Source organism: Macaca thibetana, chromosome 20 (assembly GCF_024542745.1).
Source record: "Macaca thibetana thibetana isolate TM-01 chromosome 20, ASM2454274v1, whole genome shotgun sequence".
Lineage (NCBI taxonomy): Eukaryota > Metazoa > Chordata > Mammalia > Primates > Cercopithecidae > Macaca > Macaca thibetana.
Window position 1 is genome coordinate 47795090 of NC_065597.1, and position 22566 is coordinate 47817655.

The window sequence follows — 22566 nt, forward strand, 5'->3', positions numbered from 1 at the left end:
TGTTTCTGAAACAAGGTCTCGCTGTGTTGCCCAAGCTGGAGGGCAATGGTGTAATCATAGCTCACTGCAGCCTCAAACATGACTCCAGCGATCCACCCACCTCAGCCTCCTGAGTAGCAGGACTACAGGCACACCCCACCACACCTGGCTAATTATTTAATTTTGTGTAGACACAGAGTCTTGCTCTGTTGCCCAGGCTAGAGTGCATTGGCACGATCATAGCTCCCTGTGGCCTTGAACCCTTTGGCGTAAGCACTTCTCTACCTCAGCCCCCCAGGTAGCTGGAATTGTGCCACCACATCCAGCAAAGAAGCATTTAATGTTGTTGTATAAGAATAATTCGGCTGGGCATGGTGGCTCATGCCTGTAATCTCAGCACTTTGGGAGGCCGAGGTGGGCGGATCACCTGAGGTCAGGAGTTTGAGACCAGCCTGGCCAACATGGTGAAACTCTGTCTCTACTAAAAATACAAAAATTAGCCAGGCATGGTGGCGGGCGCCTGTAATCCCAGCTACTCAGGAGGCTGAGTCAGGAGAATCACTTGAACCCCGTAGGCGGAGTCTGCAGTGAGCCGAGATCGCGCCATTACACTCCAGCCCGGGGGACAAGAGTGAGACTTCGTCTCAAAAAAAAAAAAAAAAATTCAAGTGTTCATCAACAGATAAATAGATAAAATATGGTCTGTACATAAAATGGAATATTATTCAACCTTAAAAAGAAAGGAAATTTGGTGGGGCACACTGGTTCACACCTGTAATCCTAGCACTTTGGGAGGCTGAGGTGGGCAGATTGCTTGAGCTCAGGAGTTTGAGACTAGCCTGGGGAACATAGTGAGAGCCTCTCTCTATTTAAATTTTTTTTTGAGATGGAGTCTTGCTCTGTCACCAGGCTGGAGTGCAGTGGCACAATCTCGCCTCACAGTAGCCTCTGCCTCACAGGTTCAAATGATTCTCCGGCCTCAGCCTCCCTAGTAGCTAGGATTACAGGTGCACACCACCACACTTGGCTAATTTTTGTATTTTTTAGTAGAGACAGGGTTTCACCATGTTGGCCAGGCTGGTCTTGAACTCCTGGCCTCAGGTGATCCGCCTGCATTGGCCTCCCAAAGTATTGGGATTACAGGCGTGAACCACGGCACCCAGCCTGAGAGGGTAAACCTCGTACCTCAGATCATACAGCTCAAGGCTGGGAACCCAGATATGACCCTAAGACCCCTGTCCACCCGCGGCTGCCCACGTGTTCAGGCTGTCCTGGCTGCCTGGGGCTCAGAGAAGGGAGTAGCGGCTGCGGAACGCACGCCCGTAGGCAGGCACTGTACTCTCACCCACCTTCAGCATCTCCACCTTGCGGAAGGAGAGTCCCCGTGGGAAGTGCAGGTCCAGCTGGACCCAGTAAGCATCTTCTCCCAAGTTACTCAGGCTCAGCTCCACAGCGAGGCTGGCAAAAGCAGTCAGACGCAGGGCTCTGGATCTGTGGGGGATGATCAGGGAAAAGTTAGGGGCCAAGATGGAGGAGGGAGGATCAGGGTGGGGAATATCAGAACTGAAGGATCTGGTGGGCCTGAAAGAAATAAATAAAAACCAATCATCTTTTATGCTCAGTCTTTTTTTTTTTTTTTTGAGACAGAATCTCACTCTGTAGCCCAGGCTGGAGTGCAATGGCACAGTCTCGGCTTACTGCAACCTCTACCTCCAGAGTTCAAGCAACTAAACTGCCTCAGACTCCCAAGTAGCTGGGATTACAGGCATGCGCTACCATGCCCAGCTAAGCTTTGTATTTTCAGTAGAGACGGGGTTTCACCATGTTGGCCAGTCTGGTCTTGAACTCCTGAACTCAGATGACCCGTCTGCCTTGGCCTCCCAAAGTGCTGGGATTATAGGTGTGAGCCACGCTGCCCAGCTATGCTCAGACTTTCAGTTTTGCAATTCTTGCAATCTTATTTACTGCTGACTGATGGGAGTTATATGAGGGATTTGCTTTCTATTTTATTTACTTTTTATTTTTTAGAGATAGGGTCTTGCTTTGTCACCCAAGCTGGAGTGCAGTGGTGCTTACTGCAGCCTCGAACTCCCAGGCTCAAGCAATCCTCTTGCCTCAATCTCCCAAGTAGCTGGGAATACAGGCATGAGCCACCATGCCCAGTTAATTTTTAAATTTGTTGTAGCGACAGGGTCTTGCTATGTTGCCCAGGTTGGTCTTGAACTCTTGGCCTTAACCAATCTTCCCACCTTGGTTGGCCTCCTGAAGTGCTGGGATTACAGGCATGAGCCACTGAGGTCAGCCTCGAATTTCTCAGAAAAGGAAACTAAGGCCCAAGAGAGGGAAGTGGCGTCTCCAAATGACATATCTGGTGAGTGGAGCAGGGGGTCTTAAAACAGAGTGGATGGAGGCTGGAGGGCGGGAGGCCTTACTGACCTTGCAGGAGAGAAGGACACTCTCAGGTTTGCCTCACACTTCTTGTCCTCCCCACAGTTCTTCTCAAAAGGGATCTGAAAGGCCAAGAAGAAAGGAGTAAGAGGCTCAGACCAGGAGGGACCTGATCCCAGGCCTCTCTGCCTGCCCCTCCTCCCCTCTTACCTCCCAGGTTTCTGAGTGCAGGGAGGGCCTCAGGATGGGCGGTATGTCCTTGCTCTGCCGGGCGAGGGGTAGTGGGCAGGATGGAGAGAAGAGAGATTAGCTGAGGCAGCAGACCTCATGAATGAATGAGAGCTGGTGGGGCAGGGGCTTAGCCTAACTGAACTGGCTGTGGTTGGCCCTGCCCAGGAGCCAGCTGCCTTCCTAGGGCTGCCCCACTCTGCTGCCTCAGCCCACTGCCACTTGTGCAGTCGCACTCTGCTGGCGGCTCCTTTTTTTTTCTTTTTTATTTTTTTTTAAGACAGAGTCTTACTCTGTTGCCCAGGCCCAGGCTGGAGTGCAGTGGCATGATCTCTGCTCACTGCAACCTCTGCCTCCTTGGTTCAAGCGATTCTCATGCCTCAGCCTCCTGAGTAGCTGGGATTACAGGCATCCATCAGGCATCCACCACCATGCCTGGCTAATTTTTAAAAAATATTTTTAGTAGAGACAGGTTTTCGCCATGTTGGCCACGCTGGTCTTGAACTCCTGGTCTCAAGCAATCCACCCCCTCTCAGCTTCCCAAAGTGCTGGGATTATAGGTGTGAGCCACCAAATCTGGCTGGCTCTTTTTTTGTTTTTTGTTTTTTTCTTATTTAGAGACACAGTCTCACGTTGTTGCCCAGGCTGGAGTGCAGTGGTGCAGTCACAGCTCAATGGCTCACTGCAGCTTCACTCTGGGCTCAAGTGATCCTCCCTGCTTAGCCTCCCAAGTAGCTGGGACTATAGGGGCGCACCATCATACCAATTAATTTTTTATGTTTTGTAGAAAGGGAGTCCCACTATGTTGCCCAGGCTGGTCTCAAACTCCTGGCCTCAAGTGCACCATCACACCTGACTAATCTTTGTATTTTTAGTAGAGACGGAGTTTCACCATGTTGGCCAGGCTGGTCTCGAACCCCTGACCTCAAGTGATCCACCCATTTCAGCCTCTCAAAGTGCTGGGATTAAAGGAGTGAGCCGCCTGGCCATGGGTGGCTCTTCTTGCCAAATGGATTTCTCTGATAAACTCCCCACCGTCCCTAGCCATCTCTTCTTACCGCCCTTTGGTCCCTCGGTGTCCCTTCCTCCTCCCAAAGAGAGAAATTCAGGGAAACATTGATGGGGGAGATGAGGTCTTGAACACATACCTGAGGGTGATAAGAATACAGCCTATGTCATGAATCTAACCTTTACCACGCTTCTGATGAGATGTATACTTTGTCAGCATTTTACAAGTGATGAAATTCTGGTATTTCGCTGTCTAAGACTCTACCAGTAGTGAAAATCCATTGACTACATAGCAGGTGTGTATAGCACACCCAGGGGGTTCTCAGCAAAGTTATCATCCCTGAGCCCCAGTTCCCCAGCAGACATCACTAATCAATCCCAGCACTTTTTCCCACTGCGTCATAACTGAAGCCCCTGAATTTTGACCTAGGCAGCCATTATCAAAGTTTACACAAGAAAATTTCAGAATAACTAGAATATCCTAGTTCTAGAATTTTGTTCCTTGAGAACAGGGCTGGGTCTTAGTCACTTGTTATTACCAATGCCTGACACTGGCATTCTGTAGGTACTCAAATAGTTTTTCACCTGAAGGTTCTACTAACCCTAAGAGGTAGGTATTATTACCCCAACATTTAAAATAAGGAAAATGAGCTCTCCCTTCCTTCCTTTTCTTTTTCCTCTTTTCCTTCCTTCCCTTCTTCTTTCTTTCTTTTCTTTTTTCTTTCTTCTTTTCCCTCCCTCCCTCCCCCATTCCTTCCTCCCTCCCTCTCTCCCTCTCTCCCTCCCTTCCTTCCTTCCTTCCTCCCTTGTCCTTCCTTCCTCCCCTCCTTTCTTTCTCTTTCTCTTTCATCCTCCCTCCTTTCACCCCACTCTAGAAAAGAAAAAGAAGAAAATGAAAACTAAAAAGGTGGCACAATTGTCCTAAGAACTTGGAGTGACAGAGTCAAGATTTGAACCCAAATCTGTCCAAATACAAAGTCCAGGATCTTTCCACCATGTCACACTGCTTTCTTTTCTGGCAAATTTATGTTGAAAATGTCTAAATTTTTTTTTTTTTTTTTTTTTTTTTTTGAGACGGAGTCTCACTCCGTCACCCAGGCTGGAGTGCAGTGGCACAACGTTGGCTCACTGCAAGCTCCACCTCTCAGGTTCACGCCATTATCCTGCCTCAGCCTCCAGAGTAGCTGGGACTACAGGCACCCGCCACCGTGCCCGGCTAATTTTTTTGTATTTTATTAGTAGAGACGGGGTTTCACCTGTTAGCCAGGATAGTCTCGATCTCCTGACCTCGTGATCCACTCACCTTGGCCTCCCAAAGTGCTGGGATTAAAAATGTCTAAATCTTATAAGAGGTGGAATGGGAGGAGGCAGAGGGGCACTGAGTAGAGGTTTGAATGAAATAGAGGGTGAGTCGGTAATTGTTGAAACTGGGTGATGAGGACCTGGGGATTCATTAAACTATTTTTTTCTAGTTTTGTATGATTCACATTCCCCATAATAAAAAGTTTAAAACAGGCCAGGTGTGGTGGCTCACACCTGTAATCCCAGCACTTTGGGAGGCTGAGGTGGGTGGATCACCTGAGGTCAGGAGTTTGAGACCAGCCTGGCCAACATGGTGAAACCCCGTCTTTATTAAAAATACCATAATTAGCCAGGTGTGATGGTGCACACCTGTAGTCCCAGCTACTCGGTAGGATGAGGTAGGAGAATTACTTGAATCCAGGAAGCAGAGGTTGCAGTGAACCCAGATCATACCAATGCACTCCAGCCTGGGCAAAAGAGTAAGACTCCATCTCAAAAAAAAAAAGTTTAAAACAAACTTCAAATTTTCAAATTCTTATGTCCCAATCCTATACTGTCTTATATGATTTTGTTTTGTTTTGTTTTGTTTTTTGAGACGGAATTTCACTATCGTTGCCCAGGCTGGAATGCGATGGCACGATCTTGGCTCACTGCAACCTCTGCCTCCCGGGTTCAAATAATTCTCCTGCCTCAGCCTCCTGAGTAGCTGGGATTACAGGCACCTGCCACCCATACCTGGTTAATTTTTTGTATTTTTAGTAGAGATGGGGTTTCACCATGTTGACCAGGCTGGTCTCGAACTCCTGACCTCAAGTAATCCGCCCACCTCAGCCTCCCAAAGTGCTGGGATTATAGGCATGAGCCACCACGTCTGGCCTTTTATGAAATATTTAAGAGAACAAAACAATTTTATATCAATCTCTTTTTTTTTTTGAGATGGAGTCTCGCTTTGTCACCCAGGCTGGAGTGCAATGGCGCAATCTTGGCTCACTGCAAGCTCCGCCTCCCGGGTTCAAGCCATTCTCCTGTCTCAGCCTCTCAAGTAGCTGGGACTACAGGCACCCGTCACCACGCCCGGCTAATTTTTTTGTATTTTTAGTAGAGATGGGGTTTCACCGTGTAAGCCAGGATGGTCTCAATCTCCTGACCTCGTGATCCACCTGCCTTGGCCTCCCAAAGTGCTAGGATTAGAGGTGTGAGCCACTGCGCCCGGCCATATCAATCCCATTTTTATACAGGATTGCTTATAAGCAACTAAATCTGGGTATTTCAACAGTTGTTTAAACTTTATTTTTTTGGAGACAGAGTCTCATTCTGTTGCCCAGGCTGGAGTGCAGTGGCACAATCACAGCTCACTGCAACCTCCACCTCCTGGGTTCAAGCAATCCTCCTGCTTCAGCCTCCAAGATAGCTGGGACCACAGGTGTCTTCCACCAAGCCTGGCTAATTTTTTTGTATTTTTTGTAGAGAAGGGGTCTCGCTATGTTGCCTAGGCTGGTGTTGAACTCCTAAGCTCAAGTGATCCACCTACTTCAGCCTCTCAAAGTGCTGGCATGAGCCACCATGCCTGGCCTGTTTAAACTTTTTTAAAAACTTTTTTTTTTTCCTCCATGTACCATACATGAGACTTAATTTAAAAACTTTAAAAAAATACCCCAACTTTTTTCTGGGATGCATGATATGTACCCGGCAAATAATGACATACCATGATGATTGAATATTCTGTAAAAATTAAATATTTTAATATTTTTTTTTTTTTTTTTTTTTGAGATGGAGTTTCACTCTTGTTGCCCAGGCTGGAGTGCAATGGCATGATCTCAGCTCACTGCAACCTCCACCTCCTGGGTTCAGGTGATTTTCCTGCCTCAGTCTCCCAAGTAGCTGGGATTACAGGCATGGGCCACCACTCCCGGCTAATTTTGTACTTTTTTTAGTAGAGATGGGGTTTCTCCATGTTGGCCAGGCTGGTCTTGAACTGCCAATCTCATATAATCCGCCTGCCTTGGCCTCCCAAAGTGCTGGGATTACAGGTATGAGCCACCGTGCTCAGCCAAATTTTTTCGGGTTCACGCCATTCTCCTGCCTCAGCCTCCCAAGTAGGTGGGACTACACGCGCCTGCCACCACACCCGGCTAATTTTTTGTTGTTGTTGTTATTTTCAGTAGAGACGGGGTTTCACCATGTTAACCAGGATGGTCTCAATCTTCTGACCTCATGATCCACCCACCTCAGCCTCCCAAAGTGCTGGGATTACAGATGTGAGCCACCATGCCTGGCCCAAATATTTTAATATTTCATAATTTAAAATTATGAAAGCTGTGTAGCAGCATTAATATATAATGTATGAAAAGAGTAGGGAAAAATAGTAACTACATTGCCATTGTAATCGTGTTAAAAATGCCCATAAATATATTAAAAAGTAGAAGCTGCTGGGCACAGTGGCTCGAGCCTGTAATCCCAGCACTTTTGGAGGCCAAGGTAAGAGGATTACTTGACACCAGGGGTTTTAGACCAGCCTGGGCAATACAGCAAGATCCTGTCTCTACAAAACCTTTTTTTTTTTTTTTTTTTTTTTTTTTTTTTTGAGATGGAGTTTCACTCTTGTTGCCCAGGCTGGAGTGAAATAACGTGATCTTGGCTCACTGCAACCTCTGCCTCCTGGGTTCAAGCAATTCTCCTGCCTCAGCTTCCCAAGTAGCTGGGCTTACAGGCATGTGCCACCACGTGAGGCTAATTTTGTATTTTTAGTAGAGACGGGGTTTCACCATGTTGGCCAGGCTGGTCTCAAACTCCTGACCTCAGGTGATCCGCCCACCTCAGCCTCCCAAAGTGCTGAGCCACCGTGCTCAGCCTACAAAAACATTTAAAAAAATTATCCAGATATGGTGGTGCATGCCTGTAGTCCTGTCTACTCGGGAGGCTGAGGTGGGAGGATCATTTGAGCCCAGAAGTTGGAGGCTGCAGTGAGCCATGATTGCATCACTCCACTCCAGCCTGGATGATAAAGTGAGGTCCTGTCTTTAAAAAAAGAATTTTAATACAAAATTTAAAAAATTAAAAAACTAGAAGGAGCCAGGCACAGTGGTGTGCACCTGTAGTCCCCACTATTCAGGAAGCTGAGGCAGGAGAACCTCTTGAGGCCAGAAGTTAGAGTCCAGTCTGGGCAACACAGTAAGACCCCCATCTCTAAAAACATAAAATGTGGCCAGGTGCAGTGGCTCATGCCTGTAATCCCAGCACTTTGGGAGGCTGAGGTAGGAGGATCACCTGAGGTCAGGAGCTCGAGACCAACCTGACCAACATAGTGAAACCCCAACTCTACTAAATATACAAAAATTAGCTGGGCATGGTGGCACATACCTGTAATCCCAGCTATTCGGGAGGCTGAGGCAGGAGAATCGCTTGAACCTAGGAGGTGGAGGATGTAGTGAGCCAAGTTCATGCCATTGCACTCCAGCCTGGGTGACAGAGCAAGACTCTGTCTCAAATAAATATATAAATAATATAAAATAGGCCAGGCGTGATGGCTCATGCCTGTAATCCCAGCACTTTGGGAGCCAATGCAGGTGGATCACCTGAGGTCAGGAGCTCGAGACCTGCCTGACTAACATGGTAAAACCCTGTCTCTACTAAAAATACAAAAATTAGCTGGGCGTAGTGGCAGGTGCCTGTAATCCCAGATACTCGGGAGACTGAGGTAGGAGAATTGCTTGAACCCAGGAGGCGGAGGTTGCTGTGAGCAGAGATCATGCTGTAGTGAGTGAGACCGTGCCACTGCACTACAGCCTGGGCGACAGAGCAAGACTCTGTGTCAAAAAAATATATGTAGCCGGGTGTGGTGGCTCACACCTGTAATCCCAGCACTTTGGGAGGCCAAGGCAGGCAGATCACCTAAGGTCGGGAGTTCGAGACCAGCCTGACAAACTTGGTGAAACCCCTTCTGTACTAAAAATACAAAAATTGTCGGACATGGTGGTGCATGCCTGTAATCCCAGCTACTCAGGAGGCTGAGGCAGGAGAATCACTAGAACCCAGGCGGCGGAGGTTGCAGTGAGCCAAGATCGCGCCACTGCACTTCAGCCTGGGCAACAAGAGCGAGACTCCGTCTCAAAAAAAAATATGTATAATTTTATATATAAAAATATATATTTATTTAAAATTTATGTAAAATATATACATTTTTATATAATTTTATATACAATTTAAAATTTAATATATATTTAAAATTAAAATATATATTTAAAATTTATATAAAATATATTTTTTATATATATATATTTTTTGAGATGGAGTCTCGCTGTGTCGTCCAGGCTGGAGTGCAATGGCATGATCTCGGCTCACTGCAACCTCTGCCTCCCGGGTTCATGCCATTCTCCTGCCTCAGCCTCCCGAATAGCTGGGACTATAGGCGCCCGCCACCTCGCCAGGCTAATTTTTTGTATTTTTAGTAGGGACGGGGTTTCACCATGTTAGCCAGGCTGGTCTCGATCTCCTGACCTCGTGATCCGCCTGTCTTGGCCTCCCAAAGTGCTGGGATTACAGGTGTGAGCCACCGCGCCTGGCCATATATATAATTTTTAAAAAACACTAGAAGAAAATATGCTAAAGGTGTTATTACTACCATTGCGCAGAAGAGGAAGTGACAGCACAGAGGGATGAAAGTGACGTGTCACCCACTGGACAGTGACGGAGCTGAGCCTGCCCCTGCAGGTAGCTCATCCCAGAGCACTGGCGCTGGCTCCCTTACCGGGAAATGAAATGAGAAGTCAGTGCAGGACATGGTGGTGGTGACAGCTGTGTTCCTTCTGAGTTCATGTCTCCCTCCTGGGAACAAGCCCCGTCTTCTGGTCCGGTGGCCATCCAGCTGCAGAGTGTAAGTGAGATTGGCAACCAGATGGCCTGGGCAGGGCGGAAAAGGCAAGAGTTGAATGGTGGGGGATCCCAGGGCCATAAGCCTGGATTTGGGGCAGCAGCTACCCTGGGGAGCAGGAGGAGAGCTCTGACCTTGGAACTGGGGGATGAGAGACTTGATCTGGAAACAGATTGTGATATTAACACCTTCTTTCATCTTGTTACTTGTTGAATAGGAGCACTCCACTTCATGCACTGGGATCTCGGCTGGAGAGAAGGACATCAGGGTGACCACATCCACCACGGGCCGGGAGCTGCAGGGCAGAAAGCAACCAATTCTCTCCCACCAACCCAACTGCACGTCCCCCCTCAGATGTGGGGCTCCCGCCAGCAGAGCCCAGATAACTCTCCTTCCCTAAAGCAGACCTCAACATGTCACTGCCTCCTCTTAAGGAAAATAATAATAACACTTTTTATTTATTTATTTTGAGACAGGGTCTCACTCTGTTGCCCAGGCTGGAGTGCAGTGGCATGATCACAGCTCACTACAGCCTTGGCCTCCCAGGCTCTAGTGATCCTCCCACCTCAGCCTCCCAAGGATCTGGGACCACAGGCACGTGCCACCACACCTGGCTAACTTTAAATAAATTTTTGTAGAGAAGGGATCTTCCTATGTTGTCCAGGCTCATCTTGAACTCCTGAGCTCAAGCAATCCTCCCATCTTGGGCTCCCAAAGTGCTAGGATTATAGGTGTGAGCCACCATGCCTGGCCAATAATGATGATAACTAATTAGGGTGCCCAGTTCATTCTAGCAGCCTCTGACCCATTTTCTATGAAGAAGAGTATGCTCTTAGGAAGATAAATCATGAGTTACTTTCTTGCTTATGTTTAAGCCTTCAATGATGCTTGCATGAATTTTATTATGCTTCATAATAAAGTTGCAGCTTTTGTTGTTGTTAGAGCCTCGCTTTGTTGCCCAGGCTGGAGTGCAGTGGTGCAGTCATAGCTCACTGCATCCTCACACTCCTGGCCTCCAGTGATCCTCCTGTCTCAGACTCCTGCATAGCTGGGATTACAGGAGTGAGCCCCAGCACCTGGCTCCTTTTTTTTTGAGATCCGCCTCCTGAGCTCAAGCAATTCTCCCGCCTCAGCCTCCAGAATAGCTGGGATTACAGGCGCGCACCACCACGCCCAGCTAATTTTTGTATTTTTAGTAGAGATGGGGTTTTAACAGGTTGGCCAGGCTGGTCTTGAACTCCTGACCTCAAATGATCCGTCCGCCTCAGCCTCCAAAAGTGTTGAGATTACAGGCATGAGTCATCGCACCCTGCCTATTTATTATTATTATTTTTTTGTGATAGAATCTCACTCTGTCGCTCAGGCTGGAGTGCAGTGGCATGATCACAGCTCACTGCAACCTCGACCTCCCAGGCTCAAGTTATCCTCCTGCCTCAGCATCCCAAGTAGCTGAGCCTACAGTCACGCACCAGCGTACCTGGCTAAAAAAAAAAAAGGCTGGGCACGGTGGCTCACTCTGTAATCCTAGCACTTTGGGAGGCCAAGACGGGCGGATCACTTGAGGTCAGGAGTTCAAAACCAGCCTGGCCAACATGGTGAAACCCCGTCTCTACTAAAAATACAAAAAAATTAGCAGGGCATGGTGGTGCACGCCTGTAATCCCAGCTACTTGGGAGGCTGAGGCAGGAGAATCACTTGAATCCAGGAGGTGGAGGTTGCAGTGAGCCAAATTCCCACCACTGCACTCCAGCCTGGGTGATAAGAGCAAGACTCTGTCTCAAAAGAAAAAAAAAAAAAAAAAAAAGCTAAGTGACTGGGGTAACAGCATCCCAGAAGTAAATGGCAGAGCTTTAACTTGAATCCAGATCACCATGTTCTAAAGCTATGCTTTTCCCAATCCCATGATATTGCTTCTTTTTGAGTTTTAGTGTCAGGTAGGCCTGGGTGAACATCCCAGTTCCATCACTGATGGCAGCTGTTCAACCTGGAGTAAAACATGAAGACTCTATAAAAAGCAAACCTATTTAACAGTGCTGGGTGAAGACCCAACGAGCTCATGCCCATGAAACATCTGCATAGGGCCTGGCACATAGTAACTGCACAGAGGATGTGGCCAGGTGCGGTGCTCATGCCTGTAATCCCAGCTACTTGGGAGGTTGAGGCAGGAGGATCCCATGAACCCAGGAGTTTGAGACCAGCCTGGGCAAAGTAACAAGACTGTATCTTTTTTTCTTTTTTTTTTTTTTTTTTTTTGAGACGGAGTCTCGCTCTGTCGCCCAGGCTGGAGTGCAGTGGCCGGATCTCAGCTCACTGCAAGCTCCGCCTCCCGGGTTTCCGCCATTCTCCTGCCTCAGCCTCCCGAGTAGCTGGGACTACAGGCGCCCACCACCTCGCCCGGCTAGTTTTTTTGTATTTTTTAGTAGAGACGGGGTTTCACCGTATTAGCCAGGATAGTCTCGATCTCCTGACCTTGTGATCCGCCCATCTCGGCCTCCCAAAGTGCTGAGATTACAGGCTTGAGTCACCGTGCCCGGCCTTTCTTTTCTTTTCTTTTCTTTTTTATTTATTTATTTTTTTTTTATTTTTATTTTTTTGAGACGGAGTCTCGCTGTGTCGCCCAGGCTGGAGTGCAGTGGCGCGATCTTGGCTCACTGCAAGCTCCGCCTCCCGGGTTCACGCCATTCTCCCGCCTCAGCCTCCGAGTAGCTGGGACTACAGGCGCCCGCCACCACGCCCAGCTAGTTTTTTTTTTGTATTTTTAGTAGAGACGGGGTTTCACCATGTTAGCCAGGATGGTCTCGATCTCCTGACCTCGTGATCCACCCGCCTCGGCCTCCCAAAGTGCTGGGATTACAGGCTTGAGCCACCGCGCCCGGCCTCTTTTCTTTTTTATTTTGAGATGGAATCTCACTCTGTCACCCAGGCTGGAGTGCAATGGCGCGATCTCGGCTCACTGCAACCTCTGCCTCCCGGGTTCAAGCAATTTTCCTGCCTCAGCCTCCCGAATAGCTGGAGTATAGGTGCCTGCCACCACGCCTGGCAAATTTTGTATTTTTAGTAAAGACAGGGTTTCACCATGTTGATCAGGCTGGTCTTGAACTCCTGACCCCAAGTAATCCACCTGCCCTGGCCTCCCAAAGTGCTGGGATTACAAGTGTGAGCCACTGTGCCTGGCCTGGAAGACCATATATTAAAAAAATAAAAATTAGGCCATGCATAGTGGCTCCTGCCTGTAACCCCAGCACTCTGGGAGGCTGAGGAGAAAGCATAGTTTGAGACCAGGAGTTTGAGACCAGCTAGGGCAATATAGCAAGTCCCCATTGCTACGAAAAAAAAAAAAAAAAAAAAAAATTAGCCAGCTGTGGTGGCGAGCATTTGTAGTCCCAGCTACCTGGGAGGCTGAGGTGGGAGGATCACTTAAGCCCAACAGTTTGAGGCTGCAGTGAGTTGTGATCACGCCACTGCACTCCAGCCTGAGCAACAAAGAGAGACCCTGTCTCTATAAAAACCCAACATAAATAAATAAATAAAATATAAACAAAACATAGGATAAGAGCTGGGGTCATCAGGTATGACCCGGGAGCCCCATCTCACCTCAGCACGATCATCTGGCTCTCAGCCCCCACAGCCACGTCTGCCAAGCCGTCCCCTTCAAGGTCCTTCACCCCATGGATGGAGCGTCCAAACCACCGAACTCCTGAGAGCACCTGGGTCCCTTCTATCCGCTGAGAGCAAGAAAGGAATTATCACTAAGTTGAGGAGAGGTAGGTTGGAGGGAGGGAAGGGTCGGGCTGGGGAGTGGGGTCTGGGCTTGGGGGCTTAGGGCACCCGAGAATGGAGTGTGATTGGCAGGCAGGATACCTCACCTGACTTGACTGGGGGCTAAGCCCCCCATGCCTCCCATTGAAGATGTACACAGCTCCCTGCTCCTCCAGAGGGGCCCCCACAGCCACGTCCACCAGCCCATCGCCGTTGATGTCTGTCAGAGCAGTGATGGCTTCTCCAAAACGCCCGAGTGGGTAGCCAGGGTCCCCCTGCAGCTCTGAGACCTCTTCAAACCCCAACTAGGAAGTAGCAAGAGACAGGTCACACCCAAGTCGCTCAGCAAGCTGTCACAGAGCAACTGAGTGAAGAACGCTAAAAATGGTAAGACGGGGTCCCTCCAAGAATTGGAATGGAGCTGTCGGACTAACCAGGGTTCAAGCACCAGCCCAGCCTCTTACTGTCCTCTTACTGTGACCTTGTGGTTTCAGACATCCCCCTGCTGAGCCTTGGGGTTTCCCTTTATATATATACATTTTTTGGATAATTTTTTTTGAGATGGAGTCTTGCTCTGTTGCATTGGCTGGAGTACAGTGGCGTAATCACAGCTCACTACAGCCTCGAACTCCTGAGCTCAAGCAATCCTCCCACCTTAGCCTCCCAAATAGCTGGGACTACAGGCATGTACCACCACATCTGGCTAACTTTAAATTTTTAATTTATTTATTTTTATTTTTGTAGAAACAGTATATTGTCATGTTGCCCAGGCTGGTCTTGAACTCCTGGCTTCAAGCAATCGTCTTGCCTCAGCCTCTCAAAGTGCTGGGATTACACGCATGAGCCACTGCACCCCAGGGATTTCCATTTATAAAATAAAGCTTGTAGTATCTCAGCAGGTAGTTATGAGGAAAGTGAGGTCGTGTCTATAAAAAGTTTGGCGCCGCCTGCCAGGTGCAGCTGTTCACGCCTATAATCCCAGCAGTTTGGAAGGCCGAGGCGGGTGGATCACCTGAGGTCAGGATTAGAGACCAGCCTGGCCAACATGTCAAAATGCTGTCTCTACTAAAAATACAAAAATTAGCTGGGTGTGGTGGCGGGCACCTGTAATCCCAGCACTTTGGGAGGCTGAGGCGGGTGGATCACCTGAAGTCAGGAGTTCAAGACTAGCCTGACCAACATGGCAAAACCCCGTCTCTACTAAAAATACAAAAATTAGCTGAGCATGGAGACACACACCTGTAATCCCAGCTACTCGGGAGGCTGAGGCAGGAGAATCCCTTGAACCCAGGAGGCAGAGGTTGTGGTGAGCACTGATTGCACCACTGCACTCCAGCCTGGGCCACAAGAGCGAGACTCTGTCTCAAAAGGAAAAAGAAATATTGGCACTGGACCCTGCACACAGTCTTTCCCCAGTGAGGATTCGCTATTGCCTCTCTGTCATTCTAAAAGTTTGATCACCACAAGACCAGACAGAGAAAGCCTTCAGAATAACTGGGAGCTGCGAATCTCTGCTGCTCCGCCTCCTCCCTCTCAGCCCCAGGTCCTGGCCCCACCTGTTTTCTCTGGTAGATAAACACCCGGCCTCCTCTCTGCTCCCCGTAGAACAGTGGGGCGCCAATCAGCAGCAGCTCTGTCTCCCCATCTTGGTCCACGTCGACGCCGCACAGCTCGCCACCGAAATAAGAGCCAATCTGTGGGGAGAGGCAGGTGTTTGGGGAGACGCCTGTGGGAACAGCAGAGGCTGGCAGGGAGATACCTGTACCGAGTTCATCTTATGCCACTCCCTCAAATGCAGGTTCCAATCCTGGATCCACCCCTAGTCTACGTGCATTAAGACAAGGTGGGCTCTTTGAGGTTGTCTCTTAAACTAGAGAGGGAGATGACAGGGCTTACCTCCGCGTGTTATGAGGGACAAATGTGATGGTGTTTAGCACAGGGTAAGCACGTAAGTGGATGAGCGTTCAAAGGACAGAAGGGAGTGTGACATGTGTCCCTCCAGTCCCTGGTCTGCAGATGCCCTTGGACTGTACGCACCTGGGTCCCATGGATTGTCTGGATCTGGCTCCAGCGTCCTCCGCCCTGTGGCTCTTGGAACAGCAGCACTCGGCCCACGTGCTGGTATCGAGGGGCTCCTGAGGCCAACAACGAAGTCTTTTCCCCAGAGGGCAGCCAGGTCACGGAGTAACCTGAGGAAAGTGTGCGGGGCGTGGAGTTAGGAACAGAGGATGCTGGAAGAACACCCAGCAGGAGAGGGGCAGGGGCCTCAGGGAATTGGGTTAGTAGCAGAGATGCATCAAAACAGCTGAAGACCTTCTCCTGAGAAAAGCAGCCATGTGCTCCCAGCCGACCAAATCCTGCCATCTTGGGGATGGCATTTCTTCAACTGTGGGTGACATGCACACCCAGGGAAAAGCAGCTATGCACCACAAGTGGAGTGTGGAGCCTCTTCTGAGCCTCAGTTTACCTGAGGATTAGTAAGGAAAATTCCATTCTTTCTTCTTTTTTAGAGACAGAGTCTCGCTTTCTTGCCCAGGCTGGAATGCAATGGCATGTTCTCGGCTCACTGCAACCTCCGCCTCCCGGGTTCAAGCAATTTTCTGCCTCAACCTCCCAAGTAGCTGGGATTACAGGTGCCCAGCCACCACACCCAGATACTTTTTTGTATTTTTAGTAGAAACAGGGTTTTGACATGTTGGCCAGGGTGGTCTCGAACTCCTGGCCTCAGGTGATCCACCTACCTCAGCCTCCCAAAGTGCTGGGGTTACAGGTGTAAGCCACCATGCCTGGCCTCTTTTTTCTTAAATAATAAAATAAAACAGGAGGCTGGGTGCAGTTGCTCACACCTGTAATCCCAGCACTTTGGGAGGCTGAGGCGGGCGGATCACGACAGGAGATTGAGAGAGCATCCTGGCTAACACAGTAAAACCACATCTCTACTAAAAATATGAAAAATTAGCTAGGCATGGTGGCAGGCGCCTGTAGTCTCAGCTACTTGGGAAGCTAAGGCAGGAGAATGACGTGAACCTGGGAGGTGGAGCTTGCAGTGAGCCAAGATCGCGCCACTGCACTCCAGCCTGGGCGACATAGTGAGACTCTGTCTCAAAATAAATAAAATAAAATAAAATAAAATGGGATATATTAGAAGAATGCAAAGTTGGCATGGATATTAAAAATAAAGCATGTCATCCAGGTGCAGTGGCTCCCGCCTGTAATCCTAACATTTTGGGAAGCCGAGGTAGGAAGATCACTTGAGGCCAGAAGTTTGAGACCAGTCTGGGCAACATAGTGAGACCCCGCCTCTACAAAAAATTACAAAAACTAGCCAGGTGTGGTGGTGCACACCTGTGATCCCAGGTACTAGAGAGGCTGAGAGGCAAAAGGATTGCTTGAACCCAGGAGTTCAAGGCTGCAGTGAACTACGATGGTGCCATTACACTCTAGCCTGGGTGACAGAGTGAGACCCTGTCTCTAACAAAATAAAATAAAGCAGGAAATTTGAAAAATTTTCATGCTTACAGATATCATGCTGGCCAGGCGTGGTGGCACACGCCTGTAGTCCCAGCACTTTGGGAGGCTGAGGTGGGTGGATCACCTGAGGTCAGGAGTTCGAGACCAGCCTGGTCAACATGGTGAAACCCCGTCTCTACTAAAAATACAAAAAATTGACTGGGCATGGTGGCACGCACCTGTAGTCCTGGCTATATGGGAGGCTGAGGCAAGAGAATCACTTGAACCCGGGAGGCGAAGGTTGCAGTGAGCTGAGATTGTACCACTTCACTCCAGCCTAGGCAACAGAGAGACTCAGTCTCGAAAAAAAAAAAAAAGATATCATGTCAGTGTCAGGCTGTCTTCATCTTCAACTTCCGGTAACAAGGTTCTTTCCTCTAAGATACCAGGACAATCACTATTGAATGTTCTAGGAAACACTGCAGGAAATTGGACCCAGGCTTGGGCTAGAGACAGGAGCCGCCAGCAGGAATCCTCTGGGATGAGTCACTGACCCCATCTGATGGTCTCTGTGCAGAGAAGTTGAAAGTGAGTGAAGAAAACAGAGCTGGCCAGGGCTCTACAGCACATGGAAGGAAGAGTAAAGAGATGGAACCACTTCCCTATTGTCGTATGGAGTCTGGAAGCACAAGGGTTAAGAACTTCAGATCCTTGAACTCAGTGAGACAAGGTTTAAATTCTAGTGCTACTGTTTCCTAGCTGTGTAGTCTTAAGTACATTGCTTCATGCCTCTGCACTGCCTCAGTTTTCTCATCTACAAAAAGGGAAGAGGCTGGACATTGTGGCTCATGGCTGTAACCTCAGCACTTTGGGAGGCTGAGGCAGGAGGCTTTCTCAAAGTCAGGAGGTCAAGGCAGCAGTGAGCCAAGATGGCGCCACTGCACTCCAGCCTGGGTGACAGAGCGAGACCCTATGTCTAAAGAAGAAAAAAGGAACAGTACCAATCTCATGGGGTGTGTTTTGAGAGTTAAATAAGATGCATATATAAAATGCTTAGTGCTATGCTAGTGATAGCTAAACTGAGATCTGAAGGATAGTAGCATAGTAGACACTCAGGATTCTGTTTATTTATCTATCCACATATATGTATATATTTACGTGTGTGGATAGTGGGGTGGGTGTCTAACTAGAGATTAAACATTTTTTCTTTTTTTTTTTGTTTGAAACAGAGTTTTGCTCTGTCACCCAGGCTGGACTGCAATGGTACAATCTCAGCTCACTGCAACCTCTGCCTCCTGCGTTCAAGCTATTCTCCTGCCTCAGCTTCCCGAGTAGCTGGGATTACAGGTGCACGCCACCATGCCTCGCTAATTTTTTGCATTTTTACTAGAGACGGACTTTCACCATGTTGGCCAGGTTGGTCTCGAACTCCTGACCTCAAATGATCTGCCAACCTCAGCTTCCCAAAGTGCTGGGATTACAGTGTGAGCCACCATGCCCAGCTAGAGATTAAATTTTAGAGTTATTTTTTCTTTTTTTTTTCTTCACCACAGCCTTAACCTCCCAGGCTCAAGTGATCCTCCCATCTCAGCCTCCCAAGTAGCTGGGACCACAGGCATGCACAACCATGCCCAACTAATTTTTTTTTTTTTTTTTTTTTTTTTTGAGACAAAGTCTGTCTCTGTCGCCCAGGCTGGAGTGCAGTAGTGTAATCTCGGCTCACTGTAACTTTCGCCTCCCAGGTTCAGGTGATTCTCCTGCCTCAGCCTCCCAAGTAGCTGGGACTAGAGGTGCGCGTCACCATGTCCAGCTAATTTTTTTGTATTTTTAGTAGAGACAGGGCTTCACCATGTTGGCCAGGTTGGTCTCGAACTCTTGACCTCAGGTAATCTTGGACAATTTAAGAGGAGGAAGCCTCAAAAAGGAGTAGCCAGTCCTCTTACTAATAAGGCAGGTTGTTTAAAAATGTGCCTGGGATTTAATATATAGGTGTGACTGGTGGTATAGAGAGTCACTGTCATTGAAAGAAGTTTACTAGTCACAGTTCCAAGAGGCAGGAGGCACTGGATGCCACGCAGGGCCAGACAGAGAAACACCAGATTAGTGGAGAGGCAGGAGGAGCCAGGGAAGAGCATGGCCCACAGCTCTTCTTGTGGTTTCCACAAGGAAGGGTGGTAAGTTAGGTTGGCAAGTTCAAGCAAGTTTAGGATTGCACAGTTTGAATAATTTTGGCTGACTCTGGGCTATAGTGGTGGCCTCTGGTTGATTGATGCCTGGCCCTGAGCTGATTTAGGGCAGAGGAACTATTGGCTTGGTGTGTATGGATTAGACAAAGGAGGTAGCTGGGGATATGGGCTTGGAATTGGTTGGTTTGCATATAAAAGGCCTTTTTTTTTTTTTTTTTTTTTGAGACGGAGTCTTGCTCTGTCATCTAGGCTGGAGTGCAGTGGCGTGATCCTCAGTCACTGCAACCTCTGCCTCCTGGGTTCAAGAGATACTCTTGCCTCAGCCCCCTGAGTAGCTGGAATTAAAGACACCCGCCATCATGCCCGACTAATTTTTGTATTTTTAATAGAGATGGGGTTTCGCCATGTTGACCAGACTGGTCTCAAACTCCTGACCTCAGGTGATTCACCCACCTCACTCCCAAAGTGCTGGGATTACTGGTGTGAACCGCTGTGCCCGACCCTGTTTTTTGAGACACAGTCTTGCTCTTTTGCCCAGGCTGGTGTGCAGCGGCGTGATCTCCGCTTGCTGCAACCTCCACCTCTCGGGTTCTAATAATTCTCCTGCCTCAGCCTCCAGAATAGCTGGGACTACAGGCATGCACCACCACGCCTGGCTAACTTTTGTATTTTTAGTACAGACAGGGTTTCACCATGTTGGCCAGGCTGGTCTTGAACTCCTGACCTCAGGTGATCCACATGCTTCAGTCTCCCAAAGTGCTGGGATTAAAGGCGTGAGCCACCATGAGCAGCTACAAGGTATATTCACAGGCAAGTTATTTACTATCTCTAGGAATTCGCCAACCCTGGGAGGCGTAGTCTCTTCAGGATGAGCACAGCCCCAAGATGTTAAAGCATCAGAAAATAGAGACAATAAATTATGAATGTTATAGCCATATTTAAACTCTGACTTTGTTCATGCTGGTTGCTTAACTGCTTTCATTATTGTTTTGGAAGCCAGGCTGAGCGACCGTCTGACCCTACAACCAGAAGAACCCAGCAGAAAAGAGAAGTACTCACCCAAATAGCCCGCTCTTACTTCTGGTGTCAACGGTTCGTTCCCAATAAATGTGTCATCCTGCATGTCTGCCTTCAGGTAGAGAAGGCCCCCAGCCCAGTCCTTGGCTCCTACGGCCCCCACGACTGCATGGCCCTGCCCAGGGAAGGAGATGAGCGGGTCAGCTACCCACCGATCCACCCCCCGGAGTCAGCTGCACTCCCTGCAGCTCATTGCTCCAGACCAGCACGCACCCTGCTGAGGTCAGCACTGATGCCGCTGGAGGACAGCTCCATGTTGAAGGAAGTCAGGTCCTGTTTGCTTGTGCCTGGGGAACAAAGCAGAGAACAGGTGAGACCCAACAGCCGTAAATGCAGTGAAAAAAATTCATGGCAGGACAGGGAAGAAGTGAGGTATTTACCTCTGGGTTAAGGTAGAAGGCATGCATGTGAGGGTCAGGTAGACCCAGGGAGTGACTTAATGCTGAGTTGACTTTCTCATGTAATACCCTGGGAGTCCCAGATTTGTTTGTTTTTTGTTTTTGAGACAAGGTCTTGCTCTGTTGCCCAGGTTGGAGTGCAGTGGCGCAATCACAGCCTACTGCAGCCTCAACCTCCCAAGCTCAAGCAATCCTCCCGGCTTAGCCTCCTGGATAGCTGGGACTACAGGCACACACCATCACGCCTGGCTAATTTTTTTTTTTTTTTTTGAGATGGCGTCTCTCTCCATGGCCAAGGCTGTAGTACAGCAGCGCAATCTCAGCTCACTAAAGCTTCTGCCTCCTGGGTTCAAGCGATTCTCCTGCATGAGCCTCCCAAAGTAGCTGGAATTACAGGTGCACCACCATGCCCAGCTAATTTTTGGATTTTTAGTAGAGATGGGGTTTCGCCATGTTGGCCAGGCTGATCTTGAACTCCTGACCTCAGATGATCCACCCGCCTCGGCCTCCCAATGTGTTGGGACAATGACAGGTGTGAACCACCGTGCCCAGCCTCCAGATTTGAATATCCAATTACTCATCTCCGTGTGTCCAAGACTCAGCTCTTGGTTTCTGCTCTAACTCAGGCTTCTCACGTCAATGAATGGCACTCCCACTCACCTAATGAACCATGCTAAGAAACCAAATCCACCTGCAGTCTTCTCTTTCCCCCATCTCGTCTCCAACACGTCACCAAATCATGATATTCCTGCCTTTCCTTCTTTCTGTTTTTTGAGACAGGGACTCGCTGTGTTGCCCAGGCTGGAGTGCAGTGGTGTCATCATAGCTCACTGCAGTCTCAAACTCCTAGGCTCAAGAGATACTCCTGTCTCAGCATCCCAAGTAGCTGGGACTACTGGCATGCACCACTGTGCCTGGCTTATATAGCTTCTCCTTAAGAATGCTTCACTGGCTGGGCGTGGTGGCTTAGACCTGTAATCCCAGCTCTTTGGGAGACCAAGGCGGGCAGATTACCTGAGGTCAGGAGTTCGAGACCAGCCTGGCCAGCATGGTGAAACCCTGTCTCTACTGAAAATACAAAAATTAGCCAGGCATGGTGGGACACGCCTGTAATCCCAGCTACTTGGGAGGCTGAGGTAGGAGAATTGCTTGAGCTTGGGAGGCTCAAAAACAACTGGAGGTTGCAGTGAGCCAAGATCACGCCACTGCTCTCCAGCCTGGCCGACAGAGTGAAACTCTGTCTCAAAAAATAAAAAAGGTCAGGCACAGTGGCTCACACCTGTAATCCTAGCACTTTGGGAGGCTGAGGCGGGTGGATTACCTGAGGTCAGGAGTTCGAGACCAGCCTGGCCAATATGGTGAAACCCTATTTCTACTAAAAATACAAAAAAATTATCTGGGTGTGGTGGCAGGCACCTGTACTCCCAGCTACTCGGGAGGCTGAGGCAGGAGAATTGCTTGAACCCAGGAGGCTGAGGTTGCAGTGAGCCAAGATCACGCCACCGCACTCCAGCCTGGGTGACAGAGCAAGACTCTGTCTCAGAAAAAAAAAAAAAAAAAAAGAATTCTTCATGGACTGGGCGCAGTGGCTTATGCCTGTAATCCCAACGCTTTGTGAGGCTGAGGCAGAAGAATTGCTTGAGCTCAGGAGTTAAAGACCAGCCTGGGAAATATAGTAGAAACTCTGCCTCAGCCAGGCACAGTGGCTCATGCCTGTAATCCCAGCACTATGTGAGGCTGAGGCAGGAGGATTGCTTGAGCCCAGAAGTTCAAGACCTGCTTGGGCAATATAGTAGAAACTCTTGTCTCTACAAAAAAATTTAAAAATTAGCCAGGTGTGGTGGTGTGTATCTGTAGTCCCAGCTACTCAGGAGGTTGACGTGGGAGGACTGCTTGAGCCCAGGAGTTTGAGGCTGCAGTG

General features: G+C 48.9%; 2 protein-coding genes across 2 annotated transcripts in view; one reads left to right on the plus strand and one right to left on the minus strand.

Annotated features, from left to right (window-relative positions):
• The window catches only part of CD2BP2 (CD2 cytoplasmic tail binding protein 2), a 249448-nt gene that overhangs the window by 82865 nt on the left and 144017 nt on the right, over positions 1-22566 (plus strand). The window lies entirely within an intron of this gene.
• Positions 1-22566, minus strand: part of ITGAL (integrin subunit alpha L) — a 52944-nt gene that overhangs the window by 15478 nt on the left and 14900 nt on the right. Inside the window, exons 10-21 of the mRNA XM_050773442.1 lie at positions 20461-20534; positions 20230-20362; positions 15572-15723; positions 15091-15228; positions 13642-13839; positions 13370-13500; positions 9910-10070; positions 9653-9804; positions 3654-3743; positions 2578-2631; positions 2416-2489; positions 1329-1470 (exon numbers count right to left, since the gene is read on the minus strand). Of these exons, the coding sequence (XP_050629399.1) occupies positions 1329-1470; positions 2416-2489; positions 2578-2631; positions 3654-3743; positions 9653-9804; positions 9910-10070; positions 13370-13500; positions 13642-13839; positions 15091-15228; positions 15572-15723; positions 20230-20362; positions 20461-20534 (1499 nt within the window). The remainder of the gene's footprint in view (positions 1-1328; positions 1471-2415; positions 2490-2577; positions 2632-3653; positions 3744-9652; positions 9805-9909; positions 10071-13369; positions 13501-13641; positions 13840-15090; positions 15229-15571; positions 15724-20229; positions 20363-20460; positions 20535-22566) is intronic.